The sequence below is a fragment of the Lynx canadensis genome, chromosome C1, assembly GCF_007474595.2.
Source record: "Lynx canadensis isolate LIC74 chromosome C1, mLynCan4.pri.v2, whole genome shotgun sequence".
In the NCBI taxonomy this organism is placed as follows: domain Eukaryota; kingdom Metazoa; phylum Chordata; class Mammalia; order Carnivora; family Felidae; genus Lynx; species Lynx canadensis.
Genome location: NC_044310.1, coordinates 113,307,952 through 113,328,647, shown reverse-complemented (window position 1 = coordinate 113,328,647; position 20,696 = coordinate 113,307,952). Strand labels below are relative to the sequence as shown.

General features: G+C 39.3%; 1 protein-coding gene across 2 annotated transcripts in view; it reads left to right on the top strand.

Moving 5' to 3' along the window:
• CNTNAP5 (contactin associated protein family member 5) overlaps positions 1 to 20,696 on the top strand; it is a 798,355-nt gene that overhangs the window by 685,922 nt on the left and 91,737 nt on the right. For both annotated transcript variants that reach the window (XM_030326880.1, XM_030326879.1), the window contains exons 18-19: positions 7,843 to 8,082; positions 17,136 to 17,360. In XM_030326880.1, coding sequence (XP_030182740.1) covers positions 7,843 to 8,082; positions 17,136 to 17,360 — 465 coding nt within the window. The remainder of the gene's footprint in view (positions 1 to 7,842; positions 8,083 to 17,135; positions 17,361 to 20,696) is intronic.

Below are 20,696 nucleotides of genomic sequence, written 5' to 3'. Positions count from 1 at the left end.
CCATTCTGTTAAAAAGAAAGCAAATATTTGTTTTTTAGCCGGTAGTCTTGAAGAAAAAACAACAAAAAAGCAAGCCTCTTTACTTTACAGAAAACCCAAGTAGCAAGATAAATACCTCTGACACACCCTGACCCACACTCCAGACAAAAACATGCTGATGCTGAGACAGGTTTTCCTTAATGCCCAAATACCACGTGGATTAATAAATGGCTTTCAGAGATATACACAATTCTGTAGCAAGGAGTTATATTTGAAACTTGATAGAAGATTACTTCCAAAATGACTTTTAGAAAAAGGAGAGCAACAACATTATACATAATGTACATAATAAATGAAAAGATTTATTTTAAAGTGTACAATCAATATGCAAATACATATTCACTGAGAATTAGTCAATAATACCTCCAAATACTCTTATTAGAGGCAACCGATATTAGCCCAGTATGAGACTTTCTAGACAGCGTTCAAGGTTCTTACATACATTTAAGTACCCTGAGGAAGCACTGTACAATATTATTATTTGTGGCTATATTTACATAAATGATATATTTATAGGTATTATACCACAGCTTTCTCACTGTTTTTTGTTTGTTTGTTTTCGTTTGCTTTTTGACTTCAAATATGCCTCGGAGACCATAGCATGTCAATATAAATAGCATATTAAACTGCTGTCTAGTGTTTTTACCTAATATTTTCAGTTTTTGCTTGTTTTGTTGCCATGTTTATTTTATATCCTTAATGCATCTGGAATTTGTTTAAGGTTTTGAGGTAGGATTGTAATTTTATTTATTTTCCAAAATAATTTCCCATCTCCATTTATTTCATGGTTCCTCTTTTTCCTAGTTACTTAGAACTCTAATGTATGTTATAATGTAAAAGCCATCTTTCTATATAAAGAGTCTGTTTCTGGAATTCTTAGAAGTTTCTAGTTTCTTGGGGTGCCTGGCTGGTTCAGTCATGAAAGCATTCAACTCTTGATTTCAGGGTCAAGAGTTCCAGCCCCACGTTGGCTATAGAGCTTACTAAAACCGAACACAAAAACAAAACCAAAAACAAAACCCAGAAATTTCTGGTTTCTGTTTTATTTACATAGATTTTTTTTCCCCTGAGTACTGCACCACTTACAGGGCACACACTTACAGGGCATATTTTGATACTGAATAGGAGAGGTTTCCCCTTACACGTGCATGCGTACACACACACACACACACACACACACACACACACACCTACTTCACTCCTGTTTTTAATCCTGTATCTCTTCTTGTGGGCTTTTAGATTTAGCTTTTCATGTTCTATGAAAATAATTTTGGGGGCTATTGATTAGATTGTATTGTGTTAAAGGAACTAGCTATACATTACTGACTCATACTGAAGCATGTTTTGTTTCTTCAGGTATCCTTAGGAGTGAAGGTAAAATTGTATCATTTCCTTTATATATACACGTCTTGTTAATTTCAAGGTGTTTTGCTGCTTTTGTTGTTAAATAGGATTTTTTCCTAGCTATTCCGTCTTCCAGTTGGTTATCATTGCTATATAGAACCATGATTGATTTCGCAGGTTAATGTTTATATCCATCCACATTCTTATACTTTTAATTGTAATAATTTGTCATTATTGTTTTGAGGGGATTTTCTAGGTAGATAATTATACTATTTGTGCACATAATACACTATTTGTAATGACTATGTATGAAGCTAAATTAATTATTTTGGGGTGTAATCATCACCACTAGCTCCATGTTGGGATATTTGTTTAAAAAGGTAGAATAAGGCCAATGATAATAATGTTTTCATGGCTCTTGATACACATTGCTGAATTATTCTTGATAAGTTTTTCACAACATTCATTTCCACCAAACAAATAGGAAATACCTTCAATCTGTTGTTATGTGATTCTAAGTTAACAATCTCTTTCCCAATTTTTTGAGGAGGATTCGTATTTTATTTGAGGTCCCAGTTTGTAGTGAGGATTAAATCAGAATATGTCTGTGAAGCACAGTGCATAGAAGGTGCTGTATAAGAAGTAAGCTTTTAGTTCAACTTGACTATTGCATCGTTATTTGACCTTTTAAACACCGAGTTAGTGCCACCTGTATTGTTACATAGAGTGTCTTGGTTGACTTTTGAGCAAGAAATCACTATATCTGGCCAAACTCAACCAGACACATGCCTTGTTTTTAAGAAAATCATATTTTGGAATGAAAGTTTCTCCTAGGATTTCCTTCTGGTACCAAGACTGTCAGTTGGACGGGCAGGATAAAAGCAGAAGACAAATGATGGTTAGTGTATTTGCTTTTATCCATTAGGTATATGCTAAATCCTCTGTCACTTTAGAATTTGGAATCTAGGTGGTACATGTACCTGTACTTAATTTAGCTATTGTGATTCATATAAAAAACAGCTACTCCATGTTCAACGTCAAAAAAGTAAGAAAGAAAGGAAGAAAGGTAGAAAAACAGAAAGAGTTATTATCTTTGTGAATCCAGAGCCCAACCTGGCACATTCAGTGTTTTACCTGAAGAAGAGACCTCAACGAAGGAGTTTTGCTTGAGCATGAGGAGGAAAGAGAACAGGCACCCATGAGAGAAACAGAGGCTTTTGCACTTGGTGCCAAAGACCAGAACAAAATTGAGATGTTCCTCTGGAAGCGATGAGCATGTATGGAGCTGACACATGGAGGTTTTCTAAGACAGGCTTAGAATGATGATAGTGACCTTTGTATGTAGTTCAAGGAAATATCATCACAATGAACATGCTTGATACCAAGGGCCAGCTGAAGAGTCTCAGGCAGAACTGCTTCTCGCTAGGCCAACAAGCTAACCAATAGTGATAGTTATCCAGAAGGGTGAGGTGGAGGTCAAGAGAATAAATGCCTATGTGTATATTACTTGATGGGGGGGAAAAACATGGTAGAGATAAAGGTAAGAAGGTAGAAGGATCCCTTGGTTATAGGAATGACTCAAGTTGTCTAATCATTTCATTCATTTTAGGATTTTAGAGCTTTCAAGATATGCAGGCTTTGAAGGTCAAGAGACCCCAGTCCGACACCTGGCTCTGCCACAGAAAATCTGTTTGAGGGGCCCCTGGGTGGCTCAGTCGGGTTGAGTGTCCAACTTCAGCTCAGGTCATGATCTCACAGCTCATGAGTTCAAGCCCCGGGTTGGGCTCTGTGCCGACAGCTCAGAACCTGGAGCCTGCTTTGGATTCTGTGTCTTCCTCTCTCTCTCTGCCCCTCCAGTGCTTGTGCTCTGTCTCTCTGTCTCAAAATAAATGAATGTTAAAAAAAAATTTTTTAATAAAAAAAAAAAAGAAAATCTGTTTGATTCTTGACTCTGGCCCAATCAATCTCTCTGACACTAAGTTTCCTCAGCTATACAATGTGAATAATTTGAAGAATGCCTTCTTTTCCTTGGGGTATTCAATGAGTTAATTTTATCTTATTGTTTTAATTTTTTTAATTTATGTTTATTTATTTTTGAGATAGGGAGAAACAGACCATGAGTGGGGGAGGGGCAGAGAGAGAGGAAGACACAAAATCTGAAGCAGACTCCAAGCTCTGAGATGTCAGCACAGAGCCCAACGCAGGGCTCTATCTCATGAACTGCGAGATTATGACCTGAGCTGAAGTTGGATGCTTAACCAACTGAGCTACCCAGGCACCTCTCAATGAGTTATTTTTAAAGTTTCTAGCAGACAAGTATGTTTGAAATGTAATTTTTATTTTAAATTAGAAGCATTGTTCTGATTCTTGGTCAGCTTGCAGATTAACTACAAACCTCGAAATCATGACTTTCAAGTGCTTTAAGTATGACGCTACAGTTTTGTTGTTGTTGTTTTTTCTTGTTTTTCCAACCTTTTAATGAACTGTAGACAAGATTCAGGTGAGTAAAGAGAAAAGTATATTAGAGCTTAGAGCAGCAGCTTAAAAATCAAATACCTGCAAGGGCAGGGAAGGCCATATGAATGAATGAAGTGGTCCCGGAGGAGAATGTGGCCAAGTGGGGATGGGAGTCCCTGTCTTAAAGGAACTGACCACAGCGTGGCTACAGCTGACATTTGCCATGCAGGAAAGCAGGTTCATTGTTAACATCTCTTCTGATTTTTCAAAGATTTATTCGAATTTAAAAAATTTTTCTCATTTTTTAAAAAGTGACAACTAAATAAAATAACTAAATACTGGGTTGCAGAAACTATGTGAGGAAGGGATGTGCGTATATGAATGCAGGTATGTGTGTATAAAGACAAGGGTGGAGTAATGGGATTGTGGAATGCATGGAGACGATAACATACCACATTATGGCAAGTACATGAAGAGATCCAAAGTCAAGACCGTAGGGCATTGGGGAGCCTCTAGTAGTTCAGAAGGCCCAGTGCACTGAAGTCAGAGAAGGGAATATGGGCCGGGGGGAGGGGGAGAGCTAGAGAGGTAAATGAAGGCTAGATCTTTCATACTGTACCATCTGTGCCAACGAATTTGAACTTGATCCTGAGGACAATCAGTAGTCTCTGAAGAGAATTAAATAGAAATAGCCGAGTCCAAAGTAATGAATGGATGGGAAGAATCGGGACTGAGGGTACAAAGATCAGTTGGAAGGTTGTCAAAGGGAGTCAAGTTGGAGTGAGGAGCATTGTACTAGGACTATGGCTCTAGGTGTATAAAGAAGCAGATGGCACTTTACGTTAACTACACTAAAATTTAAAAAAAAAAAAAAAGTAGATGGAGCCAGAGATAGCTGGGAGAGCAAATCCGCAGGGCTAGGTTGGGAGGGGGCAGGGGGAGGACTGTGTGGAAGGAGGGGGTGGAAAGATTGTGGCTACATTTCTGTATCCTATTCAAGTTTCACAGAAGGTTCACATCTACACCAATACTCTACAGGTAGTAGGCAACATCAGAAAATGGAGAGATCTAGCAACCTGACTCGGTGTGAGTGTGTGGGTGAGGGGCATCTTTCTGGAATTATTCTATTCTCAGTCTACCTATTACCTCTCCAGGAAGACAAAAGAGAAGCCCAACCTCTAGTTTTTTACCGTTCGTAAAGAATGAAAAGCAGTCAGGTGAACCCTGAAAGTTAGTTCATTGTGTAACTTAGTTCATAGTTCATTGTGTCATTTGTTTTGTAAGCATCTGGGAATGAAATGCTCCTCTTGTTTTAGGTCATTCTCTCTATGTTCCATATGTCTCAACCCTCAAGGAGCACATTTCTGCCAGAGAAACCGCCCCAGCCACTCTTGTCTCCATTTATAAACTTGTTGACTAAGTCACACACGAGAAAATGTGCAATAGGTCTTGCATTTCCACCTCTGCTAGAAGCAAAATGCCCCTAACAAGATGTATGAAGAGTTATTCAAATCTACTGCAGAGAGTAACTACAAAATAAGGGGTGGGAGGGGGGAGGCAAAATGGTTGACTACATCAATCCTCCCCTCTTTATTCTGTACAATCTCTGGGAAAGAAATAATGAGCCTTCCTTTATGATCTGCTTGTATTTATAATTGATTTATCTTGCGGTTGAAAGGAGATTTACTCCCTCAAATTGAGACAGGCAGGAGAATGCAATTTGGGTTTGACCTCCTGGCCCTCTTTGGGTATCGCTTATCAGAACTGAAAATACAGTAGAGTTTCACCATTATTTCAGAATAAAAGACTCGATTAATCCTTTAGCAACGTTATGTCTGTCTGTGGATGCAGCCAGTGACTGCCGTACACATATTGATGTGTCTGTAGGCCTGGTGTGATTCAGGGAAGGCACAAAACCCCCTTAACCCCACGGTACCTTCCCATCATCCCCATTTCCAATTATTTCCTTGTCCAGCCTGCCAGGCTGACGGATGCCAGGAAATTTTAGGTTACCTGACTTATTTCTTCAAGTTACCGCTTTGTTTCTTGCTTTAGCATCTATATTCCTCTTCTGAGATGACACATTTGGAATTCTCATCTGTATCCACCCTGGTGGGAATATATTTTTATGTGGGCATTTGCTAGACCAAGATTTAATAGGATTGTAGGACTAGAAATGAATGGGGCTCAGAAAGGAGAGTTGATGGATACAGAAAATAAATGATAAATTGGTCCTGCTCCTATTATTTTTTTTTTCTCTCTGTTAGTACACTTTGTAGACCTTGAAGACCTAAGTGTATCCTCCCTTTATTCATGTGTGTGGACTTGAGGCCACAGTGTTGAATTTGGACTAGAACTTTTGTTTTTAAAGGCAGTCTGGGCCCGTGTCTTCTCTGGGATTTCCCATGATTCCAAGCACCAAATAAATAAATATATCCTGATTGGGGGGCGTGGGGGTGCCTGCGTGGCTCAGTCAGTTGAGCATTTGACCTCCACTCAGGTCATGATCTCCCAGTTCATGAGTTCAAGCCCTGCATCAGGCTCTGTGCTGACCACTCAGAGCCCAGAGCCTGCTTCAGTTTCTGTGTCTCCCACCCCCCTCTGCCTCTGTCTCTGCCCATCCCCCTCCCCCTGCTCATGCTCTGTCTTTCTCTCTCTCAAAAACAAATAAACATTAAAAAATTAAAAATAAATATCTCCTGATGAGATTTAGTTTAATTTCTTGGCTTATTGTCTCTCTGTTCACATTTTTCTGATATCTGAGGTTTGGGATAGTAGAGTCCTGGGTTCCCAATGGTAACAAAATCCTCTGTCACTTGGAATCTACTCCATTCTTAAATAATTTGCAAAGAGCATTGTGAATCTCTCTGATAACTTCAGGATGTACCCACAGCAGAAAAGTTGGGTTATAATCCGGTTCTGTATTCCAGAAGGAGAAATTTCTCTTCCAAATAATAATTTGGAGGTAAGTGCTAGGATAGTGCTGTCTCTCTTTATATATACACATACATATAAATGACCTACTGGTTCCAGTCATTGTAAGGGCTCAGGAGAAGGCATAGAAAAGAGTAATGATTGAGCACATACTGCATTCCACGATCTTAACTAAGCTTTACGAAAATACACTAAACAGACTTATTATTATTTTACAGATCAAGTAGCTAAGATGAGGTCATCCAGTGGTCAATGTGGCTAATCAGCTAGTGACCTGGAGTATGACTCCATGTCTGTGTCCCAAAGCCCGCCCTCCTTCCAGGGCTCGCATCGCACTACAGGAGCCATGCAAGACTTGTTCCCATGTTCTAACTTCATGTGCCTAACAGCTTGCTTCTCACTTTGTCCGAAGGGACAATCTCCCTTGTGCATTCTACTTCAGACAAAAGTCTGCTGGAGACTACATCAGAACACATTTTATTGGGGCGCCTGGGTGGCGCAGTCGGTTAAGCGTCCGACTTCAGCCAGGTCACGATCTCACGGTCCGTGAGTTCGAGCCCCGCGTCAGGCTCTGGGCTGATGGCTCAGAGCCTGGAGCCTGTTTCCGATTCTGTGTCTCCCTCTCTCTCTGCCCCTCCCCCGTTCATGCTCTGTCTCTCTCTGTCCCAAAAATAAATAAACGTTGAAAAAAAAATTAAAAAAAAAAAAAAAAAGAACACATTTTATTTCATTTGCAAGGAACATGGTGATCGAAAGTTTCTGTCTGAAACATGTAAGGTACAGGATTCCATGTGAAGCATATTATTTTTTCTTTCTTTCTTTCTTCTCTCTCTTTTTTTTTTTTTTTCTTGAGTTGGGGTGAGCTTCTTCCCGGCCTGGAGAGACATGCAATGCATTTTGCACATGCTGTTTGAATTCCTAATTCTCACCTGAAGCTATAATTGAAAAGTTCAACACAGCAGGACAACAGAACGACACATAACTGTTATGAGTATCTCGCTATTAAACCTAAAACATTGAATGGTATGATACCTTACTTTTTTTTTTCTTTTATTTTTCACTGCTTAGGGGGAACATCATCAAGACAGAAAGGCTTCCTAGGATGCATACGCTCATTACACTTGAATGGGCAGAAGTTGGACCTGGAGGAGAGGGCCAAGGTCACGTCTGGAGTCCGGCCGGGATGCCCGGGCCATTGTAGCACTTATGGTAGCATCTGCCACAACGGGGGCAAGTGCGTGGAGAAGTACAGTGGGTACTCGTGCGATTGCACCAATTCACCATATGAAGGGCCCTTTTGCAAAAAAGGTACAATAGGCACCTCTGTTTTTCCCGTGTTGTATTCTAGTGCCTCCAAGCCATGGTCAATTCATGCCCTCAGTCAGTTCCCAAGCGATCATTTATCTTCTTCAGTTTCACTCTGTTTAAAGACTCTGTGTAACTCCTCAACACAATTACATATACCCATCTCATTGTGTGTTGACATTGGCAGTACAGTTGAACTGGATAGATAGTAACAGCGTAACATGTCTCCTTGGCCCAGGGGCCAGCTGAGGCCTGGGAGAAGTGGACTCTCATTTCTGTTGTATCAGCCAGATTGCCAGGGGTGCACTGATCTTCCCAGTTCCAGTTCCTTAGCCCACACGTGTAATCACAGAATTATAGAATCTACCCCTGGAAGTGTCTCAAGGAGGCTTAAAGTCATTTTAAAGCATTTTTTACAAATAGAGAGCTTATAGGTAAGTGAATAGACATCTAGCATACATCTAGTAAAATCAATAGCATACATCTAGTAAAATCTCCCTATTCTGCAGATGATGTGAGTACGGTCTGAAGCTTTAAAAGCCTTGCCTGGAAACTCACATTTAGTTCATCAAGGGTCTGGGAATGAAACACAGAGATCAAAATCCCTGCCCCGGTGTCTTTCTATATCCCCTCCTAATCTTATTATTTCATTGCATTGGCAAAACTAACCGTGATGGATGTATACTTTGAACGAGGAGTGATGATCATGGTGTAAATTCTCTAGAAAAATTCAAGATAACTCTACAAACTATAAAATGGGATTATTCAGTATAAACACTTAGTATTTTTTCAAACACAAAGGCAAAAGATTAGGTCTCCTACCAATATTCACAAGATTGTAAAGTTTATTTTATTGATAGAAAGAAAAAAGTTTGTTGAACAAATAATGTCCACAATATTTCAAGAGCAGCATTTAAGCTATTAAAATGTTTCAATTACTTTGAAACACCATTTACATATAAACAATGATGGCAATTATACACAATTCTTGCCAATTCATTAAAACTCATTTCACAAACACCTCTACCAAACAGTGCTTTATTTAGTCCAATTTCCTGTGGAACTTAAAAACAATGGAGAAGAGAGGAGCACTCAGTGTTCCCTTTGAAGGACTCTGTAATTTAAGCTCTTCATCGTTCACACTGGCCCTCTCCCCAGTCAGATTGAATTACTTGCTTATTATTGTTGAGAACCATTGTATTTGTTGGGGGAAAAAATAATGGTACAAACTTTAGGGCCAACAGTGTGTTGGGCCCTTCCTTCATGAACTTGACATAAAGTGGTCCCATCCCAGTAGGTATTTAATGTGCTAAGAGACACAAAGACACCACTGGATTTTCACCCTGAGTGAGGTCTCTGATTAACTTCCCCTAAAAAAAAAACCTTAAATGCCACCCTTAGTCTAGTCCCAGAAGAAGCAAATACAGAGTAAACACCACCAGGCCTAGTTACAAAGGTATACTAGCATTGTTTTACAGGATCTATATCCAAGTTGTATGTTTTGAAAGAAAAAAAAAAACCCTATGGTATCTGTCTTTCTCTGTATGGCTTATTTCACTTAGCATCACACTCTCCAGTTCCATCCACGTTGCTACAAAAGGCCATATTTCATTTTTTCTCATTGCCATGTAGTATTCCATTGTGTATATAAACCACAATTTCTTTATCCATTCATCAGCTGATGGACATTTAGGCTCTTTCCATAATTTGGCTATTGTTGAGAGAGCTGCTGTAAACATTGGGGTACAAGTGCCCCTATGCATCAGTACTCCTGTATCCCTTGGGTAAATTCCTAGCAGTGCTATTGCTGGGTCATAGGGTAGGTCTATTTTTAATTTTCTGAGGAACCTCCACACTGCTTTCCAGAGCGGCTGCACCAGTTTGCATTCCCACCAACAGTGCAAGAGGGTTCCCGTTTCTCCACATCCTCTCCAGCATCTATAGTCTCCTGATTTGTTCATTTTGGCCACTCTGACTGGTGTGAGGTGATATCTGAGTGTGGTTTTGATTTGTATTTCCCTGATAAGGAGCGACGTTGAACATCTTTTCATGTGCCTGTTGGCCATCCGGATGTCTTCTTTAGAGAAGTGTCTATTCATGTTTTCTGCCCATTTCTTCACTGGGTTATTTGTTTTTCGGGTGTGGAGTTTGGTGAGCTCTTTATAGATTTTGGATACTAGCCCTTTGTCCGATATGTCATTTGCAAATATCTTTTCCCATTCCGTTGGTTGCCTTTTAGTTTTGTTGGTTGTTTCCTTTGCTGTGCAGATACCATATGGTTTCACTCTTATGTGGATCCTGAGAAACTTAACAAAAACCCATGGGGGAGGGGAAGGAAAAAAAAAAAAAAGAGGTTAGAGTGGGAGAGAGCCAAAGCATAGGAGACTGTTAAAAACTGAGAACAAACTGAGGGTTGATGGGGGGTGGGAGGGAGGGGAGGGTGGGTGATGGGTATTGAGGAGGGCACCTTTTGGGATGAGCACTGGGTGTTGTATGGAAACCAATTTGACAATAAATTTCATATATTAAAAAAAATAAAATTAAATTAAATTTAAAAAAAAGAAAAAGAAAGAAAAAAAAAAGAACAGTGTTGTTCTATATTTCTCCAGAGACATTGGTCAGACATCTCATAGATCATATTGTTCTAAATTTAGCCTAATTTTTCATTGGCTTTTTCTTTCCCCTGAAACAACTCTGATTAAGTATCTTCTGTCCCTATCCCCATATCTTTTTGCTGCATATATTGAAATAGCCTGTGTTCTTTCCCCATTTTTTACTTTGATCTATAAGCAAAATAGACAAATATGTGCTTAGCCTTTTCAGCTTGCTTCATATTTCACAGCCCCAGACTTTCACCCCTTTCTCATAAATCTAAGGAAATGATTCCCTTTATATTCAGTACCTGCATAGTGTGTAGAAGAAACCTTTTAACCTAGTCTTCTAGCCACACCAATTGCCTAGGGAAGTGTACCATGGGAGCCATTAGCTATGTGATGATCCTGAACAAGGGTGCTTTTCTATGTTATTAACTAGTAGGGCATGTGTAACTTAGGGGGTGCAGATACTGGAAATATGTGGGGTGGAGTTACCAATGCCTGGGCCAGAACCATAATCCATTGCTCCACTTCCTGTTTCTGATGATAGTACAAAGTAACAATAATCTTGAGATTAGTTAGTAGTTATTGACTGCAACATACATTCCTTATGACCAGCCTAGTGGGGAGGATATTAACATCCACATTTAATATATTGGGAACATTGAAGTTCATGGCGTTTTGATGACTTGCTAATAAATGTCAGAGCTGAAGATCCATCCAGCACTTTTTGGTTTCTTTTTTCTCTTTAAAAACCCTAATTTCATTCTGTATAGGAATATAGTATTAGGATTCAAATATTATTTTCAGCTTTGTGTGTGTGTGTGTCTTTTTTTTAATGTTTATTTATTTTTGAGAGAGAGAGAGAGAGAGAGAGACAGAGTGTTAGCTGGGGAAGGGGCAGAGAGAGGGAGACATAGAATCTGAAGCAGGCTCCAGGCTCTGAGCTGTCTGCACAGAGCCCAACATGGGGCTCTAACTCACAAACCGCAAGATCATGATCTGAGCTGAAGTCAACACTTAGCCGACTGAGCCACCCAGGCGCCCCTCTCTCTCTTTTTTTAATTGAGATGTAATTTTAATACCCTAAAATCCACTGTTTTAAATTGTATAATGAAGTGATTTTTAGCATATTCACAAAGTTGCATAGCCATCACCATTATTTAATTTCAGAATATTTTTATCACCCTAAAATAAATATTATAGCCATTAGTAGCTACCTCTCATTCACCTTTCCCCACTGTCCCTAAAAAACAACTGATTTACTTATCTATCTGGACATTTTAGATAAATGGAACCACTAGCCTTTTTGTGTCTAGATTCTTTCACTTAGCATGTTTCTAAGATTCATCCATGCTGTTGCATTTTTTAGTATTTTGTTCCTTTTTTGTTTCCAAAGAGTATTTTATGCCATTATATGGATCCAACACACACACACACACACACACACACACACACACACACACACACATATATATCTGTTCATCACTCGGTGGCCATTGGGATGTTTCCATTTATTTGGCTAATATAAATAATGCTATTAACATTCATATATATGTTTTTGTGTGGACTTATATTTTCTGTTCTCTTGGGCATATACCTAGAAGTAGAATTACTGTGTCATATGGTAATTGTATGTTTAATTTTTTGAGGAAACTGGCAAACTATTTTCAAAGTGGCTGCTCCATTTTACATTCTCACCAGCAAAGTACAAGGATTCCAATCTCTCCACATCCTCACCAACACTTGTAATTATCTGCCTTTTTAATAACAGACATGTTACTGTGAATGTGTGAAATGGTATCCCATTGTGGTTTTGACTTTCATTTCACTGATGACAAATAACACTGAACATCTTTCATGTTCTTATTGACTGTATACCTTTTTTGGTGATACATTAATTTAAATTTTTGCTTGTTTTTTGATTGAGCTATTTTTCTTTTTCTTTTTTAGTTGCAGGAATTGATTGCATATTCTGATTACAATTCTCACATTAGATATATGCTTTGTAAATATTTTCCCCCATTTTCATTTTCTCCATTATACCTTGTGAAGCACAAAAGTTTTTCATTTTCATACCATACAGTTCTTCTTATTGTTTTATTTTAGTTAATTGTGTTTGGTATTATGTCTAACAAATCATTGCCTAACTGAATCTCATGAAGACTTATGTCTGTGGTTTCCTCTAAGAGTTTTTATAGCTTGATCCAGTTTGAATTAATTTTTGTAGCTGGTGTAAGGCAGGGGTTCAATTTAATTCTTTTGCCCATGGATATCCAACTATTCTAACACCATTTATATATGTGTGCTTGTCTTTAGCCCCCCTCAACCCCCACTATTGTATGAAGAATCTAGGTATAACTGTCATACTGTTGTCATTTTTTTTCCAATTAAAAAGTTAGACAATATATTTGGAAATTTACCTGGAAATATATTTGGAAATCCAGAAAAATAAAAAATCTAATTCCTCAAAGACAAGCATTAAAAAGAAAATCTGATTTTCTTCTAGCTCTTTTCTTTGCATTTAACCTAGCTGCTGTAATTCTGCATTTCATATCTACATTTTATGCCTAAATTTTCTTTATTTCATTTTATACACATTTCTATATAATTCATCAGTTTTAATGACTGCAGTATATTTCATCTGGTGGGGTTGCCTCTGCTCGTGTCACCCATTCTATCCCCAGGGCAATTTAGCTTAGCAACAGTGGTGCCATTCTGCAATCTGGCACTTGATCTGCCTAAATTCAGCTTCTAGCTCCTCTACAGTCTACAGTGTGTGGCATTGGTTGTGTAACTCGCCTCCCAATTTCTTGGTTTCCTCATCCAAAAAATTAGAAAATTCAAAAATCCTTTACAAAGGATTGTGGTGAACATTTTAACGAGCACTTCACAAAGCATTTGGGATAATGCCTGGCAAATAAAGTCCTACAGAGCGCTTGCTCTTATTATTGTCTTGGAATTTTAGATTGCTCCAATTTTTGCACAAAAATAATGCTGTGATAAACACATGTATTGATTTTTTTCTCCATAATAGAATTTCAGTGAAAAAATAGTATGCATATTTAGGTACTCTTTTCCAATTGCCAAAAACCTGTTGAAAAATTATTTATTATTTACCTTCCTGCCAACATATCTTTCTTTTTTTTACTTTTTATTACAAAAAAAACCAATTCTGTATGATAATAGGGAGAAGTTTCAGAACCCTCATGCATCCATTATTTAGCTTCAAAAATGACCAACTCATGGCCATTTTTATTTCATCTATACACTCACATCCTCTCCTCCTCCTCCTTTATTATTTCAAACAAACTTCAAATATCACATCATTTTGTCTATAAATATTACAATATGTATTGCTAAAAGATAAGAGCTTATTAAAAACACAGATCCACAGGATCATTGCAATAAGAAAAATTAAACATGTCTAATATTACGAAATATACACTCACCATTCAAATTGCCAATTTTATCATTTATTTTTAGTTGGATGTTTTGCCAAATTAATGACAGCTTGATTAATTTCTAGGTAATCACTGGCTTACTCATTACCTTTATACTCATCCTAAGTTGTGTCCCTATTATTGAGAGCAACTATTGTCCATTGAGTTCCTACCATGTGTCCTGCTTTTACACAATGTCTTTCAGTTGTTCTACCCACCACAAGATTAACTCCACCCCTCTTTGTAGGTGACGTTTTGAACTGAGGTTGAGGGGGATCCCATGAGATTGTTGGAGAAGGGGCACAGCCAGGTTCCAAGCTCCCAGTCCGTCAGACTCCACAGCTGGCTCAGAGATATATTCTCTGCAGTGCCACCATGTTTCCCGGCTGTTTCTTATAATTCACTCAACACTTTACTCCTGGTCAGTGTGGAGCTCCTCTTTCCCGTCTGATTAGGCTACTCTGACCATAGAGACATGCAGCCCTGGGAATCACCATCTCTGTCACACACACATCAGACTCTAGGCTACCTCTCATTGTAGTTTGTTTTGTTTTGTTTGATGCATGAGCTTTCTTCTCAGAATGTAATCAGCATAGTTTTAGATGATCACATCTAGTTAAAATGTTTCTTCCAATTAGACCAGTGGTTTTGTGTGTTCAGATAAATCACTCAGGGAACTTAAAATCTTAGACTATAAAATACAAGAAACTTAGAGAATAATAGAATCCAGTGTTTTGCTGAAGGAAGTTTTATGTTGAAAGTGACAGTATCTAAATATTAAACATTAAAATAATTAAACATTAAGAATAATTAGATCTGGGGTTAGGGGAGAAGGGAAGACAGAAATTTGGTAGGACACTTCTAGTTTAAAAATGCTTTACATTGTAATTTCCTGTCCTAAGTATAAGGAAAAAATGAAATCTGTATATGCCCACATCTAATATGCTATTCATAACAGAATGCTCTGAATTATAGTTATATTTGAACACACACACAACATCAAATAAAAGCCATTATTCTGTTAACGAGGAGATAGTAGCTCAAAATGCAGGCCAAGCATCCCCAAGGAAATTCACTCAAGGAAAGTGCTTGAATCAAGCTGATGATTAACCGGAATCCTCTCTGTCACAAGTCTCTGCTGCATATCTTTGTAATCAGGAGTACGGATGTTGTAACCTGAATGATAAATGCAGAACACTTTCTCTGAACCTTTAGTCAAAATGAACTGGTATTCCCAATCTGCCACCAATATGCATAAATATGCAACTTTAATTTTTTGGCACTGTTACAGACTGTTATAGAATTTTCACAAAGGTAGAACAAATTTGCAATGAAATTAGGAAGGGAAAGCCAGGTTTGATTATGTTCTAGGTGCCACCAACTCAATCAAGAAATTTCATGGAGAATTAGGTGAATTCCACATATCATTCAGGAAAAAAAAGAAATCAATCACGCCAATATGGGTTCATGTTTATTGTGCTATCTTTATGGTAAAGGTTTGCTGCAAGATCTGAGCTATGTTGTTCTAAAAGGAACCTTTCCTCTGTGCCTTGATAGTGTATTACTCTATAGCAGTAACATTGAAAGAGAACTTACGAGCAGCCTTGATTGAAAGAAAAGAATATCTCAGGGCACCTGGGTGTCTCAGTCAGTGTGGCATCTGACCCTTGGTTTCGGCTCAGGTCATTATCTCACTGGGGTTCGTGAGTTTGAGCCCCGCATGGGGCTCTATGCTGACAAGGCCGAGACTGCTTGGGATTCTCTCTCTCCCTGTCTCTCTGCCCTTCCCCTGCTTGTGCTTTGTCTCTCTCTCTCAAAAATAAACAAATACACATGAAAATTTAAAAAAAGAAAGAAAATATTTCGGCATTGGGTTGGGTATGCAGTCAATAAACAGTTTGTGAAGGAAATTGGGATGGGTTCAGGTTGAAGTCTCTTCTAATATGGAAAGTCTGTAAGTTCACACTGTAGTGGCTAACTGTTAGAAGCGCTCTACACACAGTATCTCATTTATCCACTGAGAAATATAGTTGACGTAAGTGTTACGCTTCCCATCCACCAGATGCCAAAACAGTCTCCACAGGATTCACTAGCTTGCCTGGGACCACACAGCTAGTATGAAATTGATCCAGCCCAGACTCAGGGCTGAAGCCAAATCCTGTGCCAGTTCCACCAAACTAAAGTGGTAACAGTTGGAGTAAGCATATTATAGAGGGAATGTGGGTGACTTGCACATTCCTGCTAATTGAATGTCATAAATTTGTAGATGCTGCCTTTCTCCATGGTGGCGGCGGAACTCCATCCAACGTGCAATGCTATAGGAATTGTTTCCCATAGGAAGCCCTGTTTGCTCAAGTCTTGGCTCTTTTTGGACTCGAATGTCAATTCCTAGACATCCCAAAAAATGAAGTCCAAGGGTTGAATACCCATGCCTTTTCTACTAGTTCCATGGATTCTCTCTCTTCTGTTTCCATGGATCCTCACGTTTTATCCAACACCGTAGAGGGTTACTGCAGAGCCTCCTCCAGTGTCCTATTCTCAGTAACTTAGAACCCACTCACAATCCTCCTAACACACCAGAAAAGCACTAGCTGGAACAGTTAGAACCTCAGTTTTGAAACGAGGAAGGTCGCAATAAAATTTATCACTACGGTGCTGGCGGCAGGGACGGTTTATCTTTGCTTCTCGAGAAATCCGCCTGGCACATGGTAGTTATACCGCAAATGTATGTTAAGCTGGAACTAAACTCCAGGTTGCAAATCTCAGCTCTCTTTTTTAAAGCTATGCAACCTTGTTCAAGGTGCTTAACCTCTGCAGCCTCGTGTTTCTCATTTGTAAATAAGAGTAATGACTTCTGTCACTTCGAACTTATTGTGGGAAGCGTATTGTATAATTCAGGTAAAAAAAAAAAAAAAACCTCACATAGTGCTTGTTGCTTAGCAAACAATAAACAGTTATTGCTAGCCTGAATAATCGACTAAATGTGGCAATGTGTGCATTCCCCTCTTCTATGTTTCAGAGGTTTCTGCTGTTTTTGAGGCTGGCACTTCAGTTACTTATATGTTTCAAGAACCCTACCCGGTGACCAAAAATATAAGCCTCTCATCCTCGGCGATTTACACAGATGCGGCTCCATCCAAGGAAAATATTGCATTTAGCTTTGTGACAGCTCAGGCGCCCAGCCTCTTGCTCTACATCAATTCATCTTCTCAGGATTCCCTGGCCGTCCTGCTGTGCAGGAATGGTGAGTACTGACAGCATGAAGCCTGACAAAGTGTCATGTTGGGCTGAGGGACAGTGCATGCCCTCCAGAACGCTGCAGAATTTCAACTTAAATTTGGTCCCACCTGGGCAGCTTAATGCCAGAGCTCCAGCCAAAGCCTTGATTGTACTTTACCTTTATGACTTGCAATTGGTATTCAGGGCCAGTGTCAATTCATTGCTGAAGTCTCAAATGCGTTGACTTTGATTTGCCTCAACTGTGTCGCAGTAATTCTTTATTATTTATTCTGTGCTGGAGTCCATTAAGTGCAAAGGAGAAGATCATAAGCATATCTGAATTTCGGAAGGACACTCATCACATATATCGTGTCATCTTTGCTGCAGTCTCCTTTACTGGGGGCCGTTAAAACAACTGGCATAAATGCAGGCCGTATGCCTAGAAGTCGATTGCCTAGGTCTTGGAGAGAAGTTGTAGATGTGAGTCAAAACATTGTGGAATACGGGGCTTGGTGCTGAGGATCAGACTTTGAAGAGAATGTACACAAAATGGAATCTGCAAAGATTAGAAGGGTATAGGGGCTGGAACGCACTTGATGCAAGGGATGTTGAAGGACACCAAGTCTGACAGTGCTTAGGAGAAGTCAGGTTTTCTCACTACGTAATTCCAGCCACCACTGAGCAGGACTTGTGGTCCTGGTCAAGATCATGTGAGATCAGAATCCTAGGGGATGGAACAAGTATTAGAACTGGTCATGAGGGCAAAGATGTGGCCATCCCAGTAGTCTGATCTCAAAGAACACATTCCCATGATTAAGAAAATGTTCTTTCTCCTCTTGTAATTTGCCAGTGTAATGAGAGGAGGCTGGGCTTTAGAACCATCCCTGAGATGGACTGTGCTGAGGCCATAGAAGGCCATTGGAATATGCAGCCATACTCTGACCACTCTCAACCTTAGACCGATTTCTCTTGCTCTCTGTATATATATTTTTTTGGAAGTGGGAGAGTGGTAGGAGGTCTTCTTCTTTGCTTCATCTTGCTTTCTGACGATTTATGACACTGAAAGTAAAGAATGATGTGTGAGCCTCACACAAAGATCAAACCTGGTGGCGAGCGAGTTGAATCAGGCCTGAAGTACATTAAGAATGACAGCGTCCCACTGACAATTTTATTCTAAGAGCAAATGCAAGGGAAGAAAAAAGAGAGAGAGAGAGAGAGAGAGAGCCTGGGTGGTGACTGACCACTCCAAGGCTATCTGATCTTGAAGAGCCTGTAAGAGAGAAAAGAACCATTATGGGTTATTAGACCTCTTATTAGTCAGCAGACCTTTGTATGATTAGAACCATTATATTAACATGTCAGTTCTTAAACTTTGCCCCCATAATGTCTCTGTGAGGTGAATAAGGCTGGCTGAGGATGCTGAGGCATAGATTAACTGATTAACTTAGGCCAGGCAGATAACTCAGGACACGGCTGAGACCAGAGGCCAGATCTCCTGATAATCAGCCCCGCCATCTTTCCTCTAAGCTAGACGATCCTGCTGTGATGTGGCTAGACTACAGTAAGTTAGTTACAGAGCAGTGAGATGCAAGTTTTCTGCAAAGCATCTCTTATGTGTGGTTCCATGTCCCATTTGTACCTGCCAGGTTGTATCTGTGGATATAGACAGTGCGTAACAGGAATAAGTATATCTGATTACATAAATACTACCCCACATACTCTCCTTCTCTCTCTCCACACACACACACATTCTGGACACCATTCTAATTAATGTACACAGCTCTTAATTCTTATGATAATCCAATGTTATTGGCGGTATTAATCTCATAGTTCCAGCAACTAAGGCATACAGAGATTAAATAACTTGCTTAAAATCTCACAGCAAGTAAGTAAAAGAGCTATAATTCAGTCTTCCCTCCTGGAGTCTGGTAGCATACTTTATGTCCTTAACCGTAAGCTCTAAATGAAGAGTGTTAATTTATTTTTTGAAACAATGTGCTTTAAATAAATTGAATTTATTTCATTAGGAGGGCATGCTTGAATTCTGTCTGATCACTTATTTTCTTAAACTCTAAAGCCTCACTTCCGTGAAAGCTCTACTGGACCCTATGGGCATTTATGTTCTTTAAGCCCTGGCTAATTGCAAGGAGATACTTGTGCCTTGTTTGTTTGTTTGTTTGTTTGTTTTAAGCTTAGGTCTCAGGGAGAGACTAAAAGTTCAGGCTTCAAGAGAGATGAGTGGCCAGGCAGGGACTAGTCATGGAATGCCCCCACTCTCCTCACTGCTTCAGAACCACCTCCCCCATTGCTGTAGGAACTCTTGTCACACTGGACAGTCCATGATTTAGGACCCTGGGCACTTCCTGCCATCTCCTTGTCCTACAGAGACACAGCTGAGATATATCCCCATTCATTAATTCTTCCACCCATTCTCCACTGCACAGTATCAGGAACTGTGGAGAGCAAGAAAAATAAACAGGATGCAGTGCTGTCTAAACACCATAAGGAAAAAGAGAGACTCGAAACTGCCTTACAGTTTTTGATGGACAGTCCAGGTACATGAGAGAATGAAGTTGTCCAGATTTCTCAGGCAACCTAACTACAAGTTAGATATTGTCTAACTTTGAGAATGAATCTCCTAGGAATTCAGGGGTTATATAATAGGGCAAATGCCTTGAGCAAGAGTGAATCCCTTGCCATCAGAGGTCTTCAGACAGTAATTAAATGACAATTTGTTGGAGAAACCATAAGAAGAATTCTGGCAGTGGATGAGGGAGAAAAAGAACCTCTGAGTTCCTTTCCAAGTCTGAGATTTTGTTATTCTCTGTTCCCTTCCTGTGTAGTCTTACATTTATATTTCTTTCTGCTGGGGCCGTGTTTGAAGCCTTTGAAATACTTCTATGAGGAATTAAAACTTGGTATTGGTACAACTTGTTCCCAGTATGCTCACGGTATCAGGCCGCTGACCTAACTTCCAGGGAGTCAAATGGGGACCCTGCTTAGTGAGGAGCTAGGGATACTTTTACTAAGACTTTGATAGACTTCAGTGAGAAATATAACTTCTGAAAATACTAATGGTAAGAATACCTACAGCTTATAAAAAAAAAAAAAGAATTAAGTGAACAAAGACAGGAAAGGGTTAACTAGGGAAAGTCTTTCTGTGGAAAGGTTTTATAAGACTGACTCACACCTCTCTGGGATGAAGTTAAGCGTTTTCTGTTAGTACAGGTTTCTTCACCTTTCTTTGATTTAAGACACCTCTGGGAATCTCGTGGAAATCATGATGAGAAGATCATTGTTAAAAGGAGTCCTTTTTGTTCTTCCCAGGAGGAAGAAAATGCCCACGGCCATGTCATACAAA